General features: G+C 37.1%; 13 protein-coding genes and 1 non-coding gene across 14 annotated transcripts; 6 read left to right on the forward strand and 8 right to left on the reverse strand.

Annotated features, from left to right (window-relative positions):
- Nucleotides 1–211: 211 nt before the first annotated feature.
- MRP17 (mitochondrial 37S ribosomal protein bS6m) lies at nucleotides 212–607 on the reverse strand (the record flags this gene model as incomplete). The annotated part of the gene is made up of 1 exon (XM_033911731.1): nucleotides 212–607. One exon carries the CDS (start codon nucleotides 605–607, stop codon nucleotides 212–214), a length of 396 nt encoding a protein of 131 aa, XP_033767622.1.
- A 283-nt stretch (nucleotides 608–890) lies between these two features.
- Nucleotides 891–1,656, forward strand: DID4 (ESCRT-III subunit protein DID4; the record flags this gene model as incomplete). The annotated part of the gene is made up of 2 exons (XM_033911732.1): nucleotides 891–950; nucleotides 1,018–1,656. The coding sequence occupies 2 exons, from the start codon at nucleotides 891–893 to the stop codon at nucleotides 1,654–1,656; spliced, it is 699 nt and encodes a 232-aa protein (XP_033767623.1).
- Nucleotides 1,657–1,878: 222 nt separating this feature from the next.
- On the reverse strand, nucleotides 1,879–2,487 carry MET14 (adenylyl-sulfate kinase; the record flags this gene model as incomplete). The annotated part of the gene is made up of 1 exon (XM_033911733.1): nucleotides 1,879–2,487. The coding sequence occupies one exon, from the start codon at nucleotides 2,485–2,487 to the stop codon at nucleotides 1,879–1,881; it is 609 nt and encodes a 202-aa protein (XP_033767624.1).
- A 1,184-nt stretch (nucleotides 2,488–3,671) lies between these two features.
- On the reverse strand, nucleotides 3,672–5,786 carry VPS1 (dynamin-like GTPase VPS1; the record flags this gene model as incomplete). The annotated part of the gene is made up of 1 exon (XM_033911734.1): nucleotides 3,672–5,786. The coding sequence occupies one exon, from the start codon at nucleotides 5,784–5,786 to the stop codon at nucleotides 3,672–3,674; it is 2,115 nt and encodes a 704-aa protein (XP_033767625.1).
- Nucleotides 5,787–6,297: 511 nt separating this feature from the next.
- On the forward strand, nucleotides 6,298–8,004 carry PAP1 (polynucleotide adenylyltransferase PAP1; the record flags this gene model as incomplete). Its single annotated transcript, XM_033911735.1, has 1 exon — nucleotides 6,298–8,004. One exon carries the CDS (start codon nucleotides 6,298–6,300, stop codon nucleotides 8,002–8,004), a length of 1,707 nt encoding a protein of 568 aa, XP_033767626.1.
- Nucleotides 8,005–8,451: 447 nt separating this feature from the next.
- On the forward strand, nucleotides 8,452–9,777 carry OSH6 (oxysterol-binding protein OSH6; the record flags this gene model as incomplete). Its single annotated transcript, XM_033911736.1, has 1 exon — nucleotides 8,452–9,777. The coding sequence occupies one exon, from the start codon at nucleotides 8,452–8,454 to the stop codon at nucleotides 9,775–9,777; it is 1,326 nt and encodes a 441-aa protein (XP_033767627.1).
- Nucleotides 9,778–9,876: 99 nt separating this feature from the next.
- Nucleotides 9,877–11,130, reverse strand: ECM9 (Ecm9p; the record flags this gene model as incomplete). The annotated part of the gene is made up of 2 exons (XM_033911737.1): nucleotides 9,877–10,790; nucleotides 10,905–11,130. The coding sequence occupies 2 exons, from the start codon at nucleotides 11,128–11,130 to the stop codon at nucleotides 9,877–9,879; spliced, it is 1,140 nt and encodes a 379-aa protein (XP_033767628.1).
- Nucleotides 11,131–11,613: 483 nt separating this feature from the next.
- SPAR_K02140 (uncharacterized protein) lies at nucleotides 11,614–13,237 on the reverse strand (the record flags this gene model as incomplete). Its single annotated transcript, XM_033911738.1, has 2 exons — nucleotides 11,614–13,032; nucleotides 13,091–13,237. The coding sequence occupies 2 exons, from the start codon at nucleotides 13,235–13,237 to the stop codon at nucleotides 11,614–11,616; spliced, it is 1,566 nt and encodes a 521-aa protein (XP_033767629.1).
- A 239-nt stretch (nucleotides 13,238–13,476) lies between these two features.
- On the reverse strand, nucleotides 13,477–14,271 carry MRPL13 (mitochondrial 54S ribosomal protein mL50 MRPL13; the record flags this gene model as incomplete). The annotated part of the gene is made up of 1 exon (XM_033911739.1): nucleotides 13,477–14,271. One exon carries the CDS (start codon nucleotides 14,269–14,271, stop codon nucleotides 13,477–13,479), a length of 795 nt encoding a protein of 264 aa, XP_033767630.1.
- A 215-nt stretch (nucleotides 14,272–14,486) lies between these two features.
- On the forward strand, nucleotides 14,487–15,035 carry MEH1 (Meh1p; the record flags this gene model as incomplete). The annotated part of the gene is made up of 1 exon (XM_033911740.1): nucleotides 14,487–15,035. The coding sequence occupies one exon, from the start codon at nucleotides 14,487–14,489 to the stop codon at nucleotides 15,033–15,035; it is 549 nt and encodes a 182-aa protein (XP_033767631.1).
- A 212-nt stretch (nucleotides 15,036–15,247) lies between these two features.
- Nucleotides 15,248–17,125, forward strand: RSC4 (Rsc4p; the record flags this gene model as incomplete). The annotated part of the gene is made up of 1 exon (XM_033911741.1): nucleotides 15,248–17,125. The coding sequence occupies one exon, from the start codon at nucleotides 15,248–15,250 to the stop codon at nucleotides 17,123–17,125; it is 1,878 nt and encodes a 625-aa protein (XP_033767632.1).
- A 272-nt stretch (nucleotides 17,126–17,397) lies between these two features.
- Nucleotides 17,398–20,100, reverse strand: FOX2 (bifunctional hydroxyacyl-CoA dehydrogenase/enoyl-CoA hydratase FOX2; the record flags this gene model as incomplete). Its single annotated transcript, XM_033911742.1, has 1 exon — nucleotides 17,398–20,100. One exon carries the CDS (start codon nucleotides 20,098–20,100, stop codon nucleotides 17,398–17,400), a length of 2,703 nt encoding a protein of 900 aa, XP_033767633.1.
- Nucleotides 20,101–21,792: 1,692 nt separating this feature from the next.
- SPAR_Ktrna12L lies at nucleotides 21,793–21,907 on the forward strand. Its single transcript has one exon. It is a non-coding gene; the product is annotated as a tRNA-Leu (tRNA).
- A 256-nt stretch (nucleotides 21,908–22,163) lies between these two features.
- TOF2 (Tof2p) lies at nucleotides 22,164–24,470 on the reverse strand (the record flags this gene model as incomplete). Its single annotated transcript, XM_033911743.1, has 1 exon — nucleotides 22,164–24,470. The coding sequence occupies one exon, from the start codon at nucleotides 24,468–24,470 to the stop codon at nucleotides 22,164–22,166; it is 2,307 nt and encodes a 768-aa protein (XP_033767634.1).
- Between the last annotated feature and the right edge of the window lie 248 nt (nucleotides 24,471–24,718).

Consider the following 24,718-nt stretch of genomic DNA (forward strand, 5'->3'; position numbering starts at 1 on the left):
ATAATATACATGTAGTTTATTTAAACACATACCATTGATCATCTTTGAAAGTATTGTAAACCTATGAAATAAATAAACAGCTAATAATGGCGAACCTACGTTAACTGAGGTCTTAAAATGTTGTTCCAGTCTTGTTTATTGAATGTGTATGAAAGAAATGTACATATTTACATGTGTTGCGGCGTCATCAGCAAGAATTAGTACGCCAAACCTAAATGGATTGATAATCTTCATTCACTAATTCCAAAATAGACTTTTTCCCCAAAGAGCGGTGCAACGATGAGGCCCTATCAAGCTGCTTATCTGTATTTACTTTGACGATGGATGATCTTATGACACGGGGATCTTTCTTTAAAGTTCTCAGAATTTCAGACTGTACCGCAGCTGATGAGTCAAACAGCATTAAAAAGTGAAATGCTCGAAAATGCTTCTCTTGATCTTTTTTCATAATTTTAGGAAGATACCTTATGCCCATGGGTACAATGTCCCTCACCACACCTCTATTTTGAATAATCAATTTCCCGATCGTAGAAGATAGTTCTTTCGCTTCCAACTTTGGCGCATTGGAGTTGGTTATGCGAACAAGTCCGATCAACTCATAAAGCATTTTTAGTGAAAAGTGTGCTTTTGTGTATTCTGTCCTCAGTTAAACCTTGTCTATTTGTTTAAGCTGGGCTAATGGGAGTTTCCAATTATATGGCTAAAGTCTTGGTAAAACTTCTCCGGGTTAGATGATGGCTGCGAAAAGATAGATAAACCAGCATTAAAGGGTCTTTATCCTCTCCTAACAAAAATTATCTTCTCGAATTATGCATATTCTGATGGAGCGTATCTGGGACTAGTGCACTTCTAGGCTGGTTATTTCACCCTTTGATACAGAACGTTAAACAATGAGTTTGTTTGAGTGGGTGTTTGGAAAGAATGTCACTCCGCAAGAAAGGCTAAAAAAAGTATGTAGTTCTGTATTTGGATTGGTTGCTTTGGTGGACATACTAACGTTAATTATTTGAATTTCAGAATCAAAGGGCTTTAGAAAGAACACAGAGGGAACTTGAAAGAGAAAAGAGGAAACTGGAACTGCAAGATAAAAAGCTTGTATCAGAAATTAAAAAATCGGCAAAGAATGGGCAAGTTACAGCAGCGAAGGTTCAAGCAAAAGATTTGGTGAGAACCAGGAATTACATCCAGAAATTTGACAATATGAAAGCTCAACTTCAGGCCATATCATTGAGAATACAGGCCGTTCGAAGTAGTGACCAGATGACACGTTCTATGAGCGAGGCCACTGGCCTGTTGGCTGGAATGAACAGATCAATGAATCTACCTCAGTTGCAAAGGATATCTATGGAATTTGAAAAGCAAAATGATTTGATGGGTCAAAGGCAGGAATTTATGGATGAAGCTATTGATAACGTTATGGGCGATGAGGTGGATGAAGATGAAGAAGCAGACGAAATTGTAAATAAAGTCCTGGACGAGATTGGAGTGGATTTGAATTCACAGTTGCAAAGTACGCCTCAAAATCTGGTTTCCAATGCACCAGTTGCGGAAACAGCAATGGGGATTGCAGAACCTATTGGTGCCGGATCAGAATCTCACGGTAATCCTGACGATGACTTGCAAGCTCGGTTGAACACTTTGAAGAAGCAGACCTGAGTGTTTTAACTATATGTAATAAGTGATGCGTTTATACTATAAGAAATTAATTGCTGAGGTCAAAGTAAGCATTAAGAGTCAGAAAGCTTCCGGAATCTGTTTAGTTTTCCACTTTACTCAAACTCGTCACTAAAGTTTTCTTTTTTTGAATGAGTCCTCGAATAAATATGTTCTATATTATACATCTTTTATATATCATTAAGTGTACAGTAATCGATCAAATTATAGATGCTTACGGATGATTTTTTCACTAATTAAGTACTCATAAATGATGGTGGCGCATTCTTCCACCGTCTTTTGATCAGTTCTCAAATGCAGTTCTGGAGCCTTTGGTGCTTCATAAGGAGCAGAAATGCCTGTAAACTCTTTAATTACACCCTCCCTAGCTTTCTTGTATAAGCCCTTAGGGTCCCTTTGCTCAGCAACTTCTAATGGAACATCAACGAATATCTCAATGAACTTCAAACCAGCCTCCTTATGTAGTTCACGAGCTCTATCTCTATCAACTCTGTATGGGGAGATAAATGAGGTGATTGAAATAGCGCATGAATCAGCAAATAGTTTAGAAACTTCGCTAATTCTACGAATGTTTTCATTTCTGTCCTTTTCAGAGAAGCCTAAGTCCTTGTTTAGACCAAAACGAATGTTATCACCATCCAATCTATACGCAGACAGGTTTTTTTGAAGCAGCAACTGTTCCAGTGCACAGGCAATTGTACTTTTTCCTGACGCGCTTAGACCTGTTAACCAAATGGTACAACCGTCCTGCTTTCTCAATGCCTTGCGTTCATCGTAAGTAAGATTTGGATGCCAAGTAATATTAGTCGCCATTGGTATACAGTATGCTTGAAAAAATTATCTCAACTTTCCTTGATGTATAGCTGTAACAAAAAAGGAAGACATGCAAACATTAATAAATACGCAACTGATGTTGTCGAGAAAGTTCGCATCTTATATACACACTTTTGACAAATTCATGAAGTTGAAGTCATATTGAGTCGTTCATCTTCCTCTCTACTGCCACATTTATTGAGGTGGCTTGTGAATATTGATCACGTGAAATTAGCGGCGCGTTTTTTAGTCAAACATTTTTGGAAAAGCTTGCCGCTATTTTGCAAATAAATAATAGATGCCGCACGGTTACGTTAACACAGAAACGATTTTTTCCTCCAATCTTACAAAATCTTTGGTTTAAGTTTATATGTTTTCCTTGGCGACAATTGGTAAGCCAAATATTCTTATTCTGATGGATTCTAGGAATGCAGTGACCGGAGAACTCCAGCTGGTAGACCTGCTATAAACACGTGAAAAGCTGTATAAAAATGATTGTCATTGCTGAACTTACCAATGCTCTTTTAAATGCATTCTTACCTAACCATTATCTTACAAAAGCGATAATGCACCGCAGTTTATTCCTGTGATCACTTCTTAACGCTGATTTATAATCTTGCTCTATTTTTACATCAAAACCATTATTACCTTTTTCCGGTATTTGATTAATTATCAAAAATTAATATATCTCATTAAAACTAATTTTTCATGTTCGGACAGCGCGAACATGACATTTTTGTTTTATTTATTTGAAAGTTCAATATATGATTTTTAAAAATGTTATAATATTTATTTTAAAAGTTATTTTAAAATCATGTGACAAATCTACCATTTTTTTTTTCTCAGCAAGGTAATTAATTGTTGAGTTAAACGGAACTACGAAAGTACCTCATTTAGTATTGGGACCATTGTAGTGTCTGTATCTAATTAGCGTAAGTAACCTAAATACTACACCTTTGAAAAAGCGCTAAGATTATATACTATTGATTTTTTTTTTTTTTCAAGTTCCATTTATTTATATTAGGCGAAGGATATTTAGTTCATTATGTGGATAGGAAATCGGCCAAAAACATAATTTATAAACTAGCTTCTAGGTATACAAGAACAATATAAAAGGATTGCAGTAAATATTAGGGAGAGATACTTGAAGCCAAGCTTGAGCGACTAGTACGGATGAGAAATACTTAAACAGATGAGACAATTTGACTAGCATTTCTCAATATCTCGACCATCTTCTTACATTCTTTTCTTCTTTGGATGGTTATGTCGTTTTCTTTGGTTAATTCTTCAATATCTTGCTTTCCATATAGTTTTTCGAGTAAAACTTTTTGAATGTCAGTTTTACTTTTCACAATCAATTTAAGCATCAGAGCTTTTGGTATAATATCGGCAATAGTTCTTTTGACGATAGAGAAATAACTACTAATCAACAACTTGATTACTTCTGTTTCCATTGTCTCCCTTTCGGTCATTTGGCCGGTAGCTTTCAAAACAGGAGGTGGGGATTCCAAGGCTGCTAATTTCTTCTTGTTTTTAGTGGAGAAGAACCCACCAAAAAATCCTGATTTCTCTTCCATAGGTGGCGCTTTGCTGGATGGTGGTTGGGCCGGTAATGGTTTACCTGTCTTTGGGTCAACAGCGACTTGGCGAGGATGTAATTTTTCTTCTACCATTACCATTGCTTGAGAACCTTTTAAAAGATCGGGATGGGCTGTGTTAATGTAAGTTTGTTCAGCCTTGATTATATCGACAACAAATTCGTTTGTAGGAACAGTAGCATTCTTTAAGAACTGAATGAACTGATTAGAAATCGCTTCTCTTAGAGCAGGATATCTTGAATATTTTGGTTGCGAGATAATCTGTTTTAGCATACGAACAAGTTCATCGAACACCAGAGTAACTAAACGGAGAGATGGTTCTTCAAACCTTCTAATTTGTTGTTTAACTAAAACTTCAAAAGCCTCGGTACCGACAAACAAAGATGGGGCGGAACCTGAACTATTGTACATAATTGTTCTGATGTCAGAATCTTTAATCTGGTCGAATGGATCTAGAGAGTCCACACCGTTTTTGAAAGTTTCGTGGAATACATAAGAAATTCTAGCACCACCAGAAAGTTCCTGACTGGAAAGCTCCTTCGCCTCACCATCCAAGATGCCGGCATATTCATTGGAAAAATCAGTAATCATACTCAAAACAACAGAACTAGCTGAATCCATAGTTTCTGGACCCAAGTTTATAAGTTCATTTTGATATTTTTTCAATGTGGCCTCGATCTTGGCTTTAATCTCTGGTAGAGTTTGCCTGATGTGGTGTAATAAGATTGAGTTTAACTTTTTCGCCAAATATGGTGTACCACAGTAGTGAGCTTTAGAACTGTAAGAGGGATGGTTCTCAAAAAATTTCCTTTCGTTTTCAAGAGCTTCTCTTATTGTTTTTTTGTGTTCGATATCCTTTTGGCCTCTATTGATAACTGGGATATAACCATATCTCAAAGGAATGACTCTTCCAGCCAAAATATCTATGACATCTGTACCTTGATCCATCAAATCGACTTTTGTCAAGACACCAATAGTTCTAGTTCCCTCCGGGTCGACTTCTCTAGCCAGCTTCAAACCATCACTGTTCGCCAAATCTGTGTTAGCGGCATTAACAGATAATATAATAGCGTTTGGTTTAGAAATGTACTTTAGCAGCATATCTTTAATTTGTCTTTCAATATCAGGAGGTTGGTCACCTACAGGAACCTTCGTTAACCCAGGTAAATCGACTAACGTCAAAGTCAGAACATGTGGAGAATAAATTCTCAAGTTAATGGGAACAGAAGAAATACCTGAATTGGCACCTGTAACCTTGTCGGTTTCTTTGACGATTTCCTGTCTAATTTCATCAAAATTGTAAAATTTCTTACCGGGCAAATGCAAAAATTCACCCCATTCCTCTTTATTGTCCTCAGATTGCCCTTCATTCTGATGCTCTCCTGTTTCGTTCTTTTTCTTATCATTGTCGTTGATGTTTAAGTCAATCAATTCATTAGCAGCCTGGTTTACTTTAGCATGTTCTGACTTTTTTGGTCTCCTATTAATCAATTGTAAAACTAAAGGCCTTCTAGTAACGATACCAGTACCTCTTGGCAAGAAATCCCTACCAACAATATTCTCCAAAACGGAGGATTTTCCTGACGACTGAGAACCGACAACAGTGATCTGTGGTAAATCAATAGGAGATTGAGATCCTCCTCCTAAGGGGGCCAAAGCGTCCTGAAGCTTGTTAATGGTAGAAATTAAATGCTCATCCATGATATCTTATAATATAAAATGCGCAGTATTCGTATGGACCGTATTTGACGTTATTAAAAACCACCGCAATACTTGTGCAGAAGTAAATAGATGTATTATCTCGGTTTTGTCTTGAAAGATATGTTGTTCTCTTGATGGCAAAGCGACGCGAATCAACGGCGCCCAGGTCACCAGGTCACCCGGCTGGTTCATAATGTTTGGGGAAGAAATCAATTCATTAGAACATTGGTTTTGGAAACTAGTCTAGTCCAAACGCACAAGCGGTTTCCCCTCGAGCATTCTTCGACCATAGAACCTTCAAGTCGATCGAACTCCGTGAAGTCACCGAACCATCCTACTGGCCGACAACAGCGATTTTTAAAGGTGAAACGTTTTAGCAGCAAAAGTTTGAAGACACTAAACTAGCAAATCAATCCCCACCGTGAGGAAACCTTTAAACAATAATTTCTTAATCAAGAAAGGCCTGGGAATAGCATATTTTTGACAGATAAATTTTTATTGTACATAACCAATGAGCTCTCAAAAGGTTTTTGGTATTACTGGTCCCGTATCCACCGTGGGCGCCACAGCAGCAGAAAATAAATTAAATGATAGCTTAATCCAAGAACTGAAAAAGGAAGGATCGTTCGAGACAGAGCAAGAAACTGCCAATAGGGTGCAAGTGTTGAAAATATTGCAGGAATTGGCGCAAAGATTTGTTTACGAAGTATCGAAGAAGAAAAATATGTCTGATGGGATGGCAAGGGATGCCGGTGGGAAGATTTTCACTTATGGTTCTTATAGACTAGGAGTCCATGGGCCTGGCAGTGATATTGATACCTTAGTAGTTGTTCCAAAACATGTAACTCGGGAAGATTTTTTTACTGTATTTGATTCACTATTAAGAGAGAGAAAGGAACTGGATGAAATTGCGCCTGTACCTGATGCGTTTGTCCCAATCATCAAGATTAAATTCAGTGGTATTTCTATCGATTTAATCTGCGCACGTCTAGATCAGCCTCAGGTGCCTTTATCCTTGACTTTATCAGATAAAAATCTACTGCGAAATCTAGACGAAAAGGACTTAAGAGCTTTGAATGGTACCAGAGTAACTGACGAAATATTAGAATTGGTTCCAAAGCCGAACGTTTTTAGGATTGCTTTAAGAGCTATTAAGCTGTGGGCCCAAAGAAGGGCTGTTTATGCTAACATTTTTGGTTTTCCCGGTGGTGTTGCTTGGGCCATGCTAGTTGCTAGAATTTGCCAACTATACCCCAACGCCTGCAGCGCAGTTATATTGAACAGATTCTTCATCATCTTATCGGAATGGAATTGGCCCCAACCTGTTATCTTGAAGCCAATTGAGGATGGCCCATTACAAGTTCGTGTATGGAATCCAAAGATTTACGCCCAAGACAGGTCTCATAGAATGCCCGTCATTACACCAGCTTACCCGTCAATGTGTGCTACCCATAACATTACGGAATCTACTAAAAAAGTCATTCTACAAGAATTTGGGAGAGGTGTTCAAATAACTAATGATATTTTTTCCAATAAAAAGTCCTGGGCTAATTTATTCGAGAAAAACGATTTTTTCTTCCGATACAAGTTCTATTTAGAAATTACTGCATATACAAGAGGCAGTGATGAGCAGCATTTAAAATGGAGTGGTCTGGTTGAAAGTAAGGTAAGGCTTCTAGTTATGAAACTGGAAGTGTTGGCAGGAATCAAGATTGCACATCCTTTCACCAAGCCGTTCGAAAGCAGTTATTGTTGTCCTACTGAGGATGACTATGAAATGATTCAAGAAAAATATGGTAGCCATAAAACTGAGACAGCATTGAATGCCCTCCAAGTGGTAACCGATGAAAATAAAGAAGACGAAAGTATTAAAGATATACCAAAGGCGTATTTAACCACCATGTATATAGGCCTTGACTTTAATATTGAAAACAAAAAGGAGAAAGTTGACATTCACATTCCATGTACGGAATTTGTGAACTTATGTCGAAGTTTTAATGAGGATTATGGTGACCACAAAGTATTTAATCTAGCACTCCGCTTCGTAAAGGGGTACGATTTGCCAGATGAAGTTTTTGATGAAAATGAAAAGAGGCCATCAAAGAAGAGTAAAAGGAGGAATCTGGATGCTAGACATGAAACCGTAAAGAGGTCTAAATCAGATGCTGCTTCAGGAGAAAATATCAATGGCACGACCGCCGCTGTTGACGTGAACTAAGACGTTTTTATCTATAGTTAAATAGTTTATTAATATAGGTTGGCCAGTCATAAACAGATTTGTACCCTTTTCGTTAAAGTCGAAGTGCTTTTCTTACAAGACTACAAAAAAAAATATATGGAATCCTCTCTCCACATGTTCTTTCACATGTAGCGGCAGTTCATCAGAAGGTGAGAATTTTACGTTGAAAGCCGGATGTCAGGATGATATAATTTGAACGCATAATTACTCAAATTGGCTTGGAAAGGAACGGAGCCTTTTCCTTGCCGAGTTTCGGCCGGATATTTAGGCTTTTTTTCTGACGAAATAGGGGACCCAGGATTGACAAATATAACAAAACAAGCTTCGACGAGACGTTTTTCTCGAGAATTACATCTGACAGTTACGTGAAGTGTGAGTTCATGCAAATCGTACCCTTATTGACACAAATATACTAAAGAAGTAACAATGAGCTCCAAAAAACTGACCGTAGGATCTGATTCGCATCGGTTGAGCAAATCCAGTTTTACAAGTAGTAAATCGTCACATTCAGCAATAAAAGATCAGCCGATTGATACAGATGATATTGATGAAGACGACGAATCCGGTCATAATATTATCTTGAATATTATCTCACAACTGAGACCAGGCTGCGATTTGACCAGGATCACCTTGCCTACTTTTATTTTAGAAAAGAAATCGATGCTTGAACGTGTCACAAATCAGTTACAATTTCCTGAGTTTTTGTTGCAGGCGCATTCAGAGAAGGACCCCTTGAAAAGATTTTTGTACGTAATTAAATGGTATTTGGCAGGTTGGCATATTGCGCCAAAGGCCGTTAAGAAACCGTTGAATCCAGTCCTTGGTGAATATTTTACCGCTTATTGGGATTTGCCAAACAAACAGCAGGCATATTATATATCTGAACAGACAAGTCACCACCCTCCAGAATGTGCGTACTTTTACATGATTCCCGAATCTTCAATTAGAGTGGACGGTGTTGTTATTCCTAAATCTAGATTTTTGGGAAATTCAAGTGCAGCCATGATGGATGGATCAACAGTTCTGCAATTTCTGGACATAAAGGATAAAAACGGAAACCCAGAAAAATATGTTCTTACACAACCAAATGTATATGTAAGAGGAATCCTGTTTGGGAAAATGAGAATCGAACTTGGAGATCATATGATAATTAAATCTCCTAACTTTCAAGCTGATATAGAGTTCAAAACAAAAGGATATGTTTTTGGGACTTACGATGCGATCGAAGGGACTGTTAAGGATTATGATGGTAATACGTATTACGAAATATCTGGTAAATGGAATGATGTTATGTATATAAAGGATTCAAAGCAATCTCGTTCTTCACCAAAGGTCTTCCTCGATACCCATAAGGAGTCACCATTGAGACCAAAAGTCCGTCCATTGAGCGAGCAAGGCGAATATGAATCCAGAAAGCTGTGGAAAAAGGTTACGGATGCCTTGGCTGTTCGCAATCACCCTGTTGCGACAGAAGAGAAATTCCAGATTGAAGACCACCAAAGACAATTAGCCAAAAAACGCATTGATGATGGTGTAGAATTTCATCCAAAGCTGTTTAGAAGATCAAAACCTGGCGAAGATCTTGATTATTGTATTTATAAAAATATTCCTGCCAATGAGGACCCTGAAAAGCAAATACGAAGCATATTGCAAATAGCACCTATTTTGCCCGGTCAGCAATTTACTGACAAATTCTTCATCCCTGCATTTGAAAAAATAAAATCACAAAAGATGATTGAAAGCAAAAGGTAGAACTGGGCAAAACAGTAGTATATATCATGAATATGATACTTTCGTTTTTGTTGTAAGTTATAGATTAGTTTTTTTTTATATGTGTTTCTTTTTTTTGTTTTAACTATCTGATTGTTCTTTCTTGATCTTATATTTATCCAAAAACATATTTAGGAAAAGCTTTTTATAGCCAAAATGTATGAAATTTTCTGAAGTTAGGAGGTCATTTGAAAATTGCTCAGGTACTATTGGAATATTATTATTCATTTTAATGTGGCCACTGTTCTCCTCAAAATTCAGAATTTCATTTCTCCAAGTTGATAAGACTGAGTCCACGTCAATTCCAAGGGTGATATTAAGCTTTGTAATCTGCAAAAGACACAAATATGGGGGCCAATCTGCAGCATATGTTCTATCAATCCATTTTACCAATTCTTGAATAAATGTATCCAGGTGCTGTATTTGAAAATTCAAATCTACCCTATCTGGCTTAATCGGTATATTAAAAGAGCATGACAGCCTTTGAAAATCACGTATATTGTCCGTTTTTTTTTGTTCCTGTTGGCATACCATATACGCTAAAGCGCTCCATGATGAACAATCCTTAACATGTTGGAAGCAAAATCTCTTGGTCAAACCAAAGAGCTCAATTCTTTTACCAAAAGCTAAATTATCGTAGAGCCATCTAGCAGTATTCCAACAATAGTAATTGGAAAAATGCTGGGATCCAGAAGAATAGAATACAAATAAAAGGTCAGGAGAAATCGAAGTCTTCGCGTAAAGAGATAAAACGAGTAATTTTCGGTATAATATCCAAAGAGATGACGACTTGTTGATGCGATTGTTTGATGAGCAAAGGAGCCGTTGGACTAGCCTTACTTCTTTGAATAATAAATTCGGTATACCCAAAATACTGTTGTCCTGAAAATATTTCTTGAGCAACTTTTCGTGTATATTATATACCGTTTTGTTCTCAGGTGTTGTGAGTAAAAGTCCAATGGTCATGTAATAAATGTTTTCATTAGAAATGGCGTCTAATTTACATTAATATGTAAGATTGTTAGTAGCTGCAAACAATGAATACAAAATGTGTATTGTAAAATGACAATAGTTTTTAGCATTTCTGAAATTATACTGTTGAAACATACTTTGATCAGAAAAAGTCCGGTTAAAATATGTATGCGCCTCTTGGAAAAGAGATAGAAATGTTGTTTTGAAGATAATTAGTTCTATGGAATGAGTTTTTTCGTCTACGTAGTAAGGTACAGTGATTGAGGGCTGATTGGCGGTAATAGTCAACCTAAAATCGTGATGATCTAAACGTGCGGTTATTTTTTCGAAAAATTCTTCGCAGAGGGGAAGGGTAGAGTTCATAAGTTCAACAATTGTTTTGAGCGTTTCCTTCTAGCATCTTCTGTCTGACATTTGTTTATGCTTTATGTACTCTTCATGTATTTGGACCTTCCATGTTCAAAAAGTATGTAAAAAAAGAACCGAACTTCATGAAATATTCGAAGAAGGAGACCAAACATAAAAAGAAAAGGTAAAGCGGAACAACGACATAGTCAAACAGTATAAGACTATAAAATTACTGGAAACTTACAAAGGTATCTCTTCTTTACTGAAGAGCAGCCTCGCCTGTAAACACGATTGTGTATCTGATGGCTGTATATATTTTATAAAGAAGAGATTTTTTACTATCAATGCTGTGTAAATTTGAACTATCCACATTATGGAACAAATAATCGTATGGCAGTCGATAGCACCCTTTTGGATTGTGAGACAAAAACAGCGATTGGGGAATGGAAATAAGCAATTATGTAAATAGGATCGATAGAGAGCACGATCGTTTCATGGCTATTCTACGCCAAGTTGTTGCGCCATTTTATCTAAACTGATTCCCTTTTCTGGTATGCTTACAGGAAGAGAATAGAAATACTCTTCGTCAAACTCAACTTCTTCGTCAGACCAATCATCATCTTCTTCCGATTCATAAATACTATGGTCGCTAAAAGAAACCCGTGATCGGTAAGAAAACCCCAGCATCATTAAAGTAGTAATTGAGACTGTGATGGCAGTGAATATGAAAATCCTTTTGTCTAATTGAGATGCCGCCGATACGTATTCACCGGAAGTAAGTTCTGGTTGAGGGAGAACTTGCGAAGTGGTTGTAGCAGTGTCTGGATCAGAAACCCAGTTCCTTTTTACCACTGTTTGTGCACTGCTTTCATCCGATGATCTGATTTCACCATTAGCGCTGAAAATACCAAACCTTATTCCAGCTTTTCTCTTTAATCCATCTGGATTAACCACCGTTACTAAAAAATTTGTTGTGGTGGCACTGATTGTTGTAGTAGTAGTCGTGATACTCAGAGACGTCGCAGTTGCAGTACTTGTTACAATTGTAGTTCTCGGAAACCATCTTCTTTTTGCTTTTGTTGACGTGATTAGGGTGGTCCTTGTTTCGGTTTCAGTCTTAGTTTCGTAAAACGTATCTACTGTCGTCACCATTTTTGTATCTTGACATTCATCCACCAAATAACTAGTAAAAACTTCCCTTTGTTCCCAGGAACTCCATCTTGTCGTATCAATTTTAGTAGTGTGAAATAACGGGGTTTTTGTATACCCTTCCTCATTATTGATACTTTCATCATCGGGATCTTTACTATAATTTTCACCACTAATTTCCTTACTCTCATGATATTTCATGTTACCTCCCTGCTTCTTATCTTCCGCACTACTGTCACTTTTGTTTTCATCTTCATAACCAGCTGCTTCCAGTAAGGTTTGATCACCCCTTCTCCTCTTACGCAAAGATTGGATTTCATTACTAGTGTCACCTTCTTCGGAAGCGTCAGATGATAACATAGTGTTTTGATTATTGGCTAAAGAGGTTAATAATGCAGAGATTAGTTGGTTTTTTTCAAATGGCAAAGGGTTCCTGAAAAGAGTGTGGTTCTGACCAACAAAATAGGACAATCTCTTAGTTGAAAACTTGTCACCCTTAGTTTTCAAAATCACTCCACTATCTATAACTCCATTTGTTATTTGAAATTGTTCAATAAAGATCTGCAGCTTATCATATTCATCTTTGGAGGTACAGTAATCATGAAAGCAGCTATTATTAAGAGAATTCAAAGCACATTGTAAACATCTGCAGTTATCTAAGTCTTCCATTGTTTCGTTATTCACAGTAACACATGACCGACAAAATGCATATTGTTCATCAAAATAATGGAATATGCATTCATTCAAATCTCGTTTCTTCAAGTGGATCTTGTCAGTAATAAATTTAAAGATTAAATTAGTACCTCAGCAAGTTTATTGTACATACGCAACTAGAAAGGAAAGGGGAAATTAGTTGTGAATTGTAACCTGGGCATAAGTTAGGATCTGTCACGGTTTTACTTTGAACCGCCGCGAGAATGCTCCTACCCCCGCCAGCCAAGAGAACCAGCAGAGCGCTTAAACATCCCAACATTATTAGTGTATTTCGTGTGTTCCAGCTTCTTGATGACTTTCGATAACTGCAATATGTAACAAATTATTCCCATGCTACTTCTTAAGTTAGCCGCCAAAGAGGAAATATAGCCACAAAAAGGACTAGCAAAAAAAAAAAAAAATAGAAAAAGATGATCCATAAGGGGGAAAAATTCAGAGTTCTTCGAATAGAGTATATATATGTACAGGATACTAATGTAATGATAGTATTAACATAGGCTAAGCGGATCTTGCTGTTTCCAAAGCTTTTTTTGTTGCCTCATCTTCCAACTTTTGAATTTCTTTCATAATAGTATCATATTTACTTTTTTGCTCTTTAGGAGTAATGTCATTAATAACATAAATGTTTGGGGACGTATAGTTATCAGAAAGTGGGTGGATAGCATTTGGCTCAGCTTCTTTGAAAGCAAGTTTAGGATTGTTGACAGATGGCAAAATTTTTTCCTTGATATACATTTTAAACTGTGAGGGTGTGCTTAAAGTGGTCAGTTCATAATCAGAAATTAAATAGCCGGATTTCGATTGCAAAAACTTGGTGAACTGAAACTTAGCTACCAAATCAGGGAATTCGACATCCTGGTCTACTTTGCCCAACGTTTTTTGCGTTACCTGCAATATCATATCATCTAACTCATTATCCGAAGTGATCTTATTCCTGGATATCCATTGATTAAACGGGGCGGTGGAGACCGCATGCTTCAACTCCTTCTGTCTTTTATACCGTCTGGACCCTTCACCGATAAAATTTTCTGGTATTAGTTCCAATTTATTCTTGTTTTTGGAGGAGGATTGAGAGGAGGCCTCCGTATTCCCCTCCTCAATATCCTTTATCAACTGTTTGGTATCCTTGACAGGCTCTTGATGCTCTTCTTGCTTCTTCCTCTTGAACCAGGACATAAAGTCCCTGTTTGCAGCGGAAGTGTGAATAAGTTTGGCTTTCTGGTTACCAGCAGAAAGCTTGACCGACCATTGCGGCAACGGGGTAATGCAACGTACTTTAAGCAGTGACGACATCCTTATACTACGTCCGCCTTTCTGTTTACCGAGTATCCATTTCAATGATGGTGAACAGTTTGCAGTTTATTTGACCAGAGACGTTCTTTGACCATTAATCTGCCGGCTACCCGCCTCACTAGTAACGATAAAGAACGAAAGAATAAAAGAGACACATTTACAGAGTACGAACCTGGCATAGAATGTGGATACAACAATAGATTTGAGCTATAGACATGGGAGCCGTATTCAGCTGTTGCAAACACCATGCCGGCGAGGAGAATGAAGCTTTGCTGAGGGAACAGCAAGCAGGCTATGGAAGTCAAGGAAACGCAAATGACGGATACGATGCTGAACAAATGCGATTGAAGGAGCACGAACAGAAACTGCTGGCCAGGGAACAAGAATTAAGAGACATTGTTGCAAACACTAACGATAAATTAATAGACATATCAATGATAAACAATAGTGGTATTGTGATTCAAGGGACAGACCTGCAAGAAGCGCTTGATAAGAGACAACAAGAAGAGGGTGGAGATTCCCGAGAAGATGAAAGAAGTGCAGCCGGTGACAACGTCAGCGGGAGTTCAGTGCCCTCGAGCCGATCTGCAGAGGGAGCCACTCGCCAAACACCACCAAAGACGAATACATTCACTGTGCTTGCATCGGCTGATTTAGCTAAAATATCAAAAGAACAGCTAAAGAAGCTACACTCTAGTATAGTAAAAGAAATTCTCAGCCAGTCCCAAGTAAACAAACCAGGTCCCTTGACGGTTCCCTTTTAATGAACTTTTTTACAGCTAACGTCCTTAATATATATTTATTATATATATATGGTAAATATAGTCAATGAAATAAAAATCACATTTGACGAATTAGGAAAACAACTAACCCAAAAAAAAACAACGAAAAGCGTGTTAGAAGCTGATGTTTAAAATGAGTTTGAGCTGTTATTGCAACGAAGAGCAAACCACAGGATAATAAAGGAAGTACAGATATGGTAGTTAAAAGACGTAAATTGACAACTGAGGCCGCTGGTAGTGATGAGAGGCCTAAGTACTTGCCAGGAAAACATCCCAAAAACCAAGAAGAAACTCCACATGTTGATTACAACGCCCCACTAAACCCTAAATCTGAACTTTTTCTCGATGACTGGCATATACCTAAATTTAATAGATTTATTAGCTTCACTTTGGATGTTCTTATTGATAAATATAAAGACATTTTCAAAGATTTCATCAAACTACCAAGTAGGAAGTTTCATCCACAATATTACTATAAGATTCAGCAGCCAATGTCTATTAATGAAATTAAGTCAAGAGATTATGAGTACGAGGACGGCCCAAGCAATTTTCTTTTGGATGTTGAGCTACTGACAAAGAATTGTCAAGCTTACAACGAATATGACAGTTTGATTGTAAAAAACTCTATGCAAGTGGTGATGTTAATTGAATTTGAAGTATTGAAGGCCAAGAATTTGAAAAGAAATTATTTAATTAACGGCGAGGTCAAAGCCAAATTACTGCACTATTTCAATAAGCTGATTGATGGTACGGAAAAGAAAATCAACCAGGCTTTGCTGGGTTCGTCAACTCCGAAAAACTCAGACGACAAGATTAAGCTAAGTGAACCGTTTATGGAATTAGTAGATAAAGATGAACTACCTGAATATTATGAAATAGTGCATAGCCCCATGGCTTTATCAATTGTAAAGCAGAACCTTGAAATCGGTCAATATTCCAAGATATATGATTTTATCATTGATATGCTGCTAATTTTTCAGAATGCACATATCTTTAATGATCCAAGCGCTTTGATTTATAAAGATGCAACAACTTTAACAAATTATTTTAACTACTTAATACAAAAGGAATTTTTCCCAGAGTTACAGGATTTGAACGAACGTGGCGAAATAAATTTAGAATTTGACAAGTTCGAATTCGAAAACTACTTAGCTATTGGTGGTGGTGGTCCAGCTGCAGCAGGTGCATTGGCTATATCTGCTCTCGATAATGATATTGAACCAGAATTGAACCGCGAAGATCTCATTGATCAAGCAGATTATGATTTCAATCATTTTGAAGGTTTAGGCAATGGTTACAATCGTTCTCTTTTAACGGAAGATTATTTACTGAACCCAAAAAATTTCAAGAAGTTAATAACCAAACCGGAGACGATGCCATCGGAAGTCAAAAATGAAAGATCAATGACATCTGATATTGAGAAGACAAACTCCTTAGAGAGCGAACATTTAAAAATCCCCAAATACAATATTATAAAGTCCATGCATAAAGAAATGCAGTCGCTCTCAGAGCAACACACTATGGAGTATAAGCCCTATAAATTAATACAACAAATTTATATTTTTTCTTCCAAAAATTTGTATTCGCAGGCAACAAAGCCTTTGCCAGGTTCAAGACCATCATGCAATCAAAACTGGGTAGAGTATATTTTTAATGGTAGTGAATTGAGTCAAAACGAAAATGCTTTTTCCTTCATGTTACAGCCTATGCAAACGTTTTTAACTTTACAGTCTCATCTGAACTCATCGTTAAAGGATACAGGAACTTTATTAACAATTAATAAAGAGCCTGTGAAGTCTAGGACTTCAAATGCAAACAATAACCTCTCACAACCTCAGCAGCAAGAAAATGATGTTGTTGTTAACGATGCAAAGCATGATATAGAGAATTTGGCAAACGGCAGCAGCAGTAATAACGATGTTGTTGGCAACGATAATGATAAACGTAATAATATAACAGAAATCTTTGATATTCGCTTATCAGAAGGTTTGAATCATTTGGTGTTTAGGTGTGAGGACAAAACATCGAATGAAACGGAATTCATGAATTTTTGGATAAATGTCTTACCATGATCTTTATCCCAACTTCATAGTCTTCCTACCATATGCATGTATCTACATACCCAACCTATATACACTTTGTAATTTTATCCGTCCTTTTTCTCTACATAGATCAAAAACTATTAATATTATACATGACAAAAAAGTTGTGCTCTGTAAAGGGGAAGTATTTGAAACAAGTAGATTATGTAGAGAAGAACTTACATAAACATGGCCTAACAGAGCTGTTGATTGAAAAGAATATAGTCGTTATTTTTTTATATTACTCTATTTTTTTTTTGGCATTATAATTTGGATTTTGCTTGTGATAGTTTTATGGCAGCATTATCCAATACAATGACATTCCTGGTCATATCAATTGTCTGGAAAATGACAACTGTGCCTTGTTTCCAAGCTTTAACCTTTAGCGTATCACCTGGGAAAACAACATTGGTAAATCTCACTTTCAACTCTTCATATGGACCATAATGTTCAAACAATGCTTTCGCACTAACACCTAATGTACAAAGGCCATGCAGAATTGGTGCAGGAAATTTTACTGCCTTGGCTAGAGTAGGATCGATATGTAAAGGATTAAAATCGCCAGATAACCTGTACAATGCGGCTTGATCTTTATCTGTAGAAATTTCCACCTCAAAATCCGGTGCCTTTCCATGTGGTGCTTCAAAACGTTGAATAGCAAATTTGGCCCTCTTCCCATCCTTTACTTCCTTTTCTTGAGGAACATGTGCGCCTCTGATAAAGAACGACCCTTCGTTATAAGCTATGAGTTTCTTAGTTTTAACGTCATAAGTTTCGAAGCCACCAACAACTAAAGCTGCCTTACCATTCTTGTCAAGAACTTGTAAAGGTTTAGCAACTGTCTTTAGTGTTCCATTACTTGGCCATCTCGGGGTACAGAGCTTAAAGTATTGTTCCCCGTGCAATAACATTGCATAATTGAATTTATCAACCAACTTATCCATAGCTAGCGTTGCAGTAGCTTGCATAAATGGAATGACGGCGAATGTGGGCAAAACTTGGAAGTTCGGATCATTTTCGTAAGTGTACTTAAGCTCCCTGCTTGTGCATCCAAGTCCTAGATTGTACAAGATACAATCCTTGGTAGTGTACTTGAACAATCCATCATCCGACTCCTTTGAAGAGTGCGCTTTTTGTACAGCCTGTAAGGTTGCCATAGAAGACTCCTCTGTAGAGCTCGGATTGATAGTATTGCCACTGAAATCAGTTATATGGTTCCAATTTTCCTTAATTTCTTCCGGTTCAATAGTATCTTTAATAGAAACATAACCAGAGCTTCTTTGCCATCTGGTTTGTCCACACCAACCACCACCAACTTCGAATAATTGGCCAATAACCTTCCTGCTGGAATTTCTTTGTAATTCTTCAGATGCCAACAAAACAACAAGTGGGGAAACTTGGGATGCATCAAAGTGATTTGATAATTCTTTATCCGAAAATATAGTTTTGGTCATAGCGGTTTCGGCGTGAGGAGCGATAACGTTAACAATAATTCCTCTCTTGGCACCTTCCAGCGCAATAGTTTTACTGAAACCTAAAATTGCGGCTTTTGCAGCAGCATAATTGGCTTGTCCAAAATTACCATAAATTCCCGAGGTAGAAGTAGTGTTAATGATAAATCCTGATTTTTGTTTGGTAAATATTGGCCATACTGCCTTTGACAATGCAAATGTAGAGAAAAGATGGACTTTTAAGACGGCAAACCATTCTTCATCCTTCATTTTCAAAAATGACCTGTCACGCAAAATACCAGCGTTGTTAACCAAAATGTCCACCTTCTGAAATTTACTTATTGCAGTTTGAATAATAAGTGGCGCTTCGGAGACTACATCATGGGAATCTGGAATGGCTGTACCTTCACCATACAGTCTATTTATTTCTTCAACAACTGAAAACGGATCCTTGATGTCATTTACAACCACATTTGCGCCGTACCGTGCGAACCAAATTGCGTGAGACCTCCCAAGACCACCTCCTGCACCTGTTATTACTACGACTTTGTTGCGAAGCGAATTGATTTTCACTGAGCCTTGATCATTTGGAGGTAATTTCTTAGCCTTGGTGATTAAATCATTATAATCTGAGAGTTGATATGGATGCTGAGTTTTGTTAAACGGCTTGTCCTTATAATCAGTAATTTCCTTCCATTTATTTAAAATTGCTTCAGGCGTATATGTCTTGGGATCTGGATTAAAAATTTGCCCGGAGGACCTTTCCCACCTGAGCTGTCCAAAGAATCCAGCAGCGAGCTCAAAAATGGAGTTTGACACTTTCGTGCTTTCATGCGTTAAATAGAGCACTAAGGGGACAATTTTTTCCGGTCCTAATTGCTTTAAAATATGTGGTGGTAACACGTTTTCTGTCATACGTGATCTAGCCAATGGCGCAATTGAATTAACATTAATGTTGTATTTAGCGCCCTCTTTCGCTAGGGTTTCCGCCAAACCGACTAAGCCCATTTTAGCTGCTGAATAATTAGCTTGACCAAAATTTCCAAATAGGCCGGCTGGAGAGGCAGTGTTAATAATTCTGCCAAATTTCTGAGAGCGCATATGAGGCCAAGCAGCGCGTGATAGCTTGTAGCCACCAGTCAAATGAACATCCACCACGGAGGCAAACTCACGCTCTGTCATCTTTGCAAATGAGATATCTCTTAATATCCCAGCGTTGTTAATTAGCACATCGACCCTCCCGAATTCTTTTATCGCAGTTTCAATTATTTTCTCTCCGTTTTCATTGACAGAATCATAATTTGCTACAGCAACCCCCCCGGCTTTTTTAATTTCGTCCACCACCAAGTCTGCAGCTTTGGAGTTATGCCCTGAGCCGCCCATAGTGCCACCTAGATCGTTGACGACCACTTTTGCACCTCTGCTTGCGTAAGCCAGTGCATAAACTTTGCCTAAGCCTCCTCCAGCGCCCGTAATTACAACAACTCTATCTTTAAACGATAACTTTTCAGACATGTCTTGTTTAAATTAGAAACTAAATCGAATATTTGTTGGCTTTTACTTATTAAACTAACTAACGAGCCCTTCTACCCTTTGAAATTGAGAGTAAAGCAGGCTAGAAACTACTTCTTATATAACATGTTCACTTCAACTTCCTTGTTTTTTTACCCCATCCTCCTTTGCTTTCTTGCTGGTGTTGATCCCCGTTGGAGTAAAAAATGACAAATAACCGCCGAGGGTTCTAGTAAGGATACGGCGTTAACTAATATCCCCGTCGATCACTTTCGGAGTTAACGTTGGCCCTTCCGGAACCAAACAAGAAAGGACTCAATGAAAAGTTACAGCAAGACTTGAGGTGATTGAAAGACTAAAATGCTCTTTTTGTCTATGAAAAATAATGACTGTAACGGAAACGGATAATCGGAGGGAAAATTGACCTTATGTAGCAAATCAACGAAGTTTATACACATAGGCATAGACAAAACAATAAAAATAGAGAAAGCGGATTAGTATAAAAATATGAAGAAACTATTATTTTTCTAAAAAGCCTTGGGTGAACTCAGGTTGCGGAATAATTCTTGTTCCTCTATTACTATGTACTCAATTTTTTATTCACTAACTACCCAACATAATGGATTGATAAATTCATTTGTGTTATTGGAAAAATAATATCCCATACAGCGGTTTGGAAGATGGCGCAAATTCAGATACCGGTTGCTTAAACTGTCATCAGTATTGTGAAAACTGTAATGCGAGGATCAAAAATCTAATAAGAAGCAAGTGTAGCATCAAATATTATGTAAAATTGCCCTTTCCCTTTTTTGAATAGCAAAATCTGTGAGAGGAGCTTCTTTTTACACTATATAAGAGAGGTATTAAAAACACGTACCGATTGGTCACATTGAGATTTAGGTGAAGATTGAGATAATTGTTGGGATTCCATTCTTGTTAAAGACTATAATATTAGGTATACAGAATATACTAGAAGTTCTCCTCTAGGATCTTGGAATCCACAAAAAGAAATCGATAATTCCACATAATATTCTTATTTCTTCTTTCGTTTTATATGTTTTAGTTCACTATCCTATTACATTAGCAATCCTTGTGTCTCAGCTTCCATTAAATTTGATGACTGTTTCTCAATCTTTATGTCATCTTCTTACACCGCATATGATAATATACCAGTAATATTAATTCTAGTCAATAGATGATAGTTGATTCTTATTCCAACGAATAAAATTCACCGTAACTAAAATTGGAACCCTAGGTGTTTCATATCAGCTAGGGCTTCCAATCACTCAACATATCGGAACTGGAAAAAACTTTGTTGTATTACGTGCCCGAGTAATACCAAGATGTCTAGACAATCCTAATACACGGTAAGAAAGTAACTTGTTTTCAAGATTTATTATCAACTGGATTCACAAAATGTTACTTCTTTATATAATCTATATAAGATCTGAATCTAACTGAAGGGTGGAAGCGCAGAATCTCGGATCTAAACTAATTTTTCATGTATTTATACATTTCGGGTGCTCCATTTAAGCATGGCCCACGTTCTGGGATGGAGTTGCTAATGTGATGCTAGTCTCTTTATTACTCATTGATTTATTACAAATACGTTTTAATTACGTGTAGTTATATGTGTAACTTGGCTACGAATGAGATATCAAATGTTGAGATGCAAAGAAATCTCAATAAATAAGTGGTTGTTTGGCCGAGCGGTCTAAGGCGCCTGATTCAAGAAAACATCTTGACCGCAGTTGACTGTGGGAATACTCAGGTATCGTAAGATGCAAGAGTTCGAATCTCTTAGCAACCATTTTTTTTGTCTTTTTATATATTGTGAGTAACAACTGAATAACGGTGACGAATAGACCAGACCGATTAAAAGGTTCATGAATCAAAGTCCGTTATAATCATATGTAAATTGATGTATATCGTACACTATTAGCTTTTTTTTTGGCAACATTTGAAAATTCAGATTATGATTCCATGATCCGGTCTTAAAAAAAAATTACTACAATTCGTCAAGAATATTTAAGGTAAGTATGAAAGAACCCAACATGATAACTGACTTACTCGTCATCTTCATCACTCTCAACATATTTAGGCGTTTGGTATTTCTTTGCGTTCACTTCATTCCCATCTACATCTAGCATTAGTTGTTCACTGGAATCTCGGGCCGGTCCATTCCTTGTACTAAAGTTAATTTTTTTAATTTGCACATTCCTCGAACCTGAATCATCATCCGAATCATCTGAGGAAGAGCTCTCCAATAAAGATTCAAGTGAAACGGAGGAAGATGAAGAAAACGAAGAATGCGACCTTGTAACCTTAACCTTCTTGAATTGTGGCGTTCTTTCGAAGCTGGATGGTATTGCTTGGCCACTTTTTTTTTCTTCAGGAGTTGATTCCTTAACTGGCACCTTAGGTGAGATTTGTGTCTGTGCCATTCTATTAAAAATTTTCTCCGCGTTGTCTTTAGAATCATCAACAAGATCTCTCGTTAGTTTGACTACTTTTATGCTCGAAGCTGCGTTTGATGTTTTCCCAGCGTTGGCAAAAATATCCTTCAAGGATTTATTCCCCATGTTTCTTTTCCTTTTAAACTCTATTACTTTCGATTCGGCGTCATCAGTCTTTCGTTTTACTTTAATTTTACCAAATTTTGCAGATTTCGTACCGGAAACAATACCATTGGGATCATTAGAATGCTTAGTGTCCAGACCTACGCCTTCTGAATTTATGGGTTTGGGTTTATCTTTCTTCATTGTTTCAAATTTTCCATAACCTGGTTCCGCAACATTGCTACTTCTTTGGGTCTTAGATTCTTCAATTGGTTTAAACCTATTTAGTTTTCGTATAGTTTCTTGTATTTTTACGTCTTTCGCATGCGAAATAGAAGAGGCATCACTCAATGATTTATCAGGAAATTCGTTCTCAACAAGTCGAAATAGGGCCTCCTTACCTTGACCTTGATGTAAACGATTATTCAATTTTTTCTCAGAAAAAAAGGAAGGAGAAATAGGATTTTTAGTACTCTGAGTACTCTGTACTGCGTCTTCAATATCACTGTTGAACGAAACGCTATCTAAGTCGGAATTGATATCCCGGAAACCTGCGGAAGCCCTCTTGGATTTATTGACAAACGAATCCGCATGATCATTATCGGTGTCGTTGAAATCCTCTTCGTCTGAAAATGTTTCTATCCTTCTATAATTTTCACCTATATCTTTGTCGTTCAGCGGCAGATCGTCTCTTTTTTTATTTTGAACTTTAATCTCTAAAGAACTCTTCCTGGGGCTATGAGCTGCGCTAGAGGTCTTTAAATCTTGTATATGCATATCAGAATTTGTAGAAGAAGTAGTGCTTAATTGAAAATCGGTATCAATCGAATCATACGAAATTTGCGGAGAATTTTCATCTGCAGGTTCATAATTAGGGTCTTCTGATGTATTGTGTAGGTCATTTGGGCCATTTGATTCGTGCATCTTAACGCCATCATTTTTCTGTTGCTCAATGGATGAAGGTATATTTTCTTTATTGTTGTCACTCTCATGTACTGCAGCTCCTTTGTTAGCATGGCAGTGATCTTGTAAATGCTTATGTACATTCGATACAATTACTGTCGGAAGTAGTGGCACAGAACCCTTTTCTTTATTCAGTGCCTCATACTTGTTTGCAAGCGGTAGAATTTCATTCATTAGCGGCGTTGACACTCTCGACTTATTAACAAAGTTCTTTTTGAGCGAGCTTTTAGCTATCAGATGTAGCGTATCTTTATTTTGTGTAGACGATAAGCCTTCCCTAGAGACTTTTTTCTTTTTTTCAGAAATCATGGATTTTGTGGACGACTTGTTCTGCCGTTTTCGCTGTTTTGCCAATTGTAAAAGCGAAATATGTTGATATCTACTCCAGTCTAATTCATCTTTTAAAATTACCAAAACAACACCATCACTTTCAAATACATCTTTTATTGAAAATTCAGAATCCAAATCACAACCGTGTCTATCTCGTAGAGATACGATTTCAATTGGTTCGTTGAAGTTTGGATAAAGTCTATCAAATTTAGTTAAAATTTCATTGGAAAGCTGTAGAAGGGTATTGTTACCATTTGTAAAATGTAGAAATTTTTTACAATTCGGGAGGTAATTAATAAAATCACTATCATGATTTGGTTGAATAGATTTGCGCGAAGACAGGCTCGTAGAAGAGGACTTGTTACAGTTATTGTTACTGTTGTTGTGCATAATTGTACCTTCATTACACTGAAGCATAGGAAATGCTAACTGTGAGGTATCGCTTATAGTCAAGCTTGTGTCGAGAAATGTGATGATATCCTGGGCACTTGGCGGCACCAGTACAATTTGCAACCTCCACATTTTTATCATTTATCTATTTGAAGCAAACACCGAAGAGGGCAGAGGAGATTACAGAAATGCGATAAAAAAGCCGGCGTATTTATTAGATACTTGTGAAATTGGGTAGCTAGTCAAATGACTTATTCTTCTCAACCAAACGAAATTAATAAATAAACAAACAAACAAATTAGAACCTTCATGCTTAAGATCTGAAGAATATGAAAAAATTATATAATCATATCGTATAATGCGACTTTTTTTTCGAGATG

The sequence above is a fragment of the Saccharomyces paradoxus genome, chromosome XI (genome assembly GCF_002079055.1).
Source record: "Saccharomyces paradoxus chromosome XI, complete sequence".
In the NCBI taxonomy this organism is placed as follows: Eukaryota; Fungi; Ascomycota; class Saccharomycetes; order Saccharomycetales; family Saccharomycetaceae; genus Saccharomyces; species Saccharomyces paradoxus.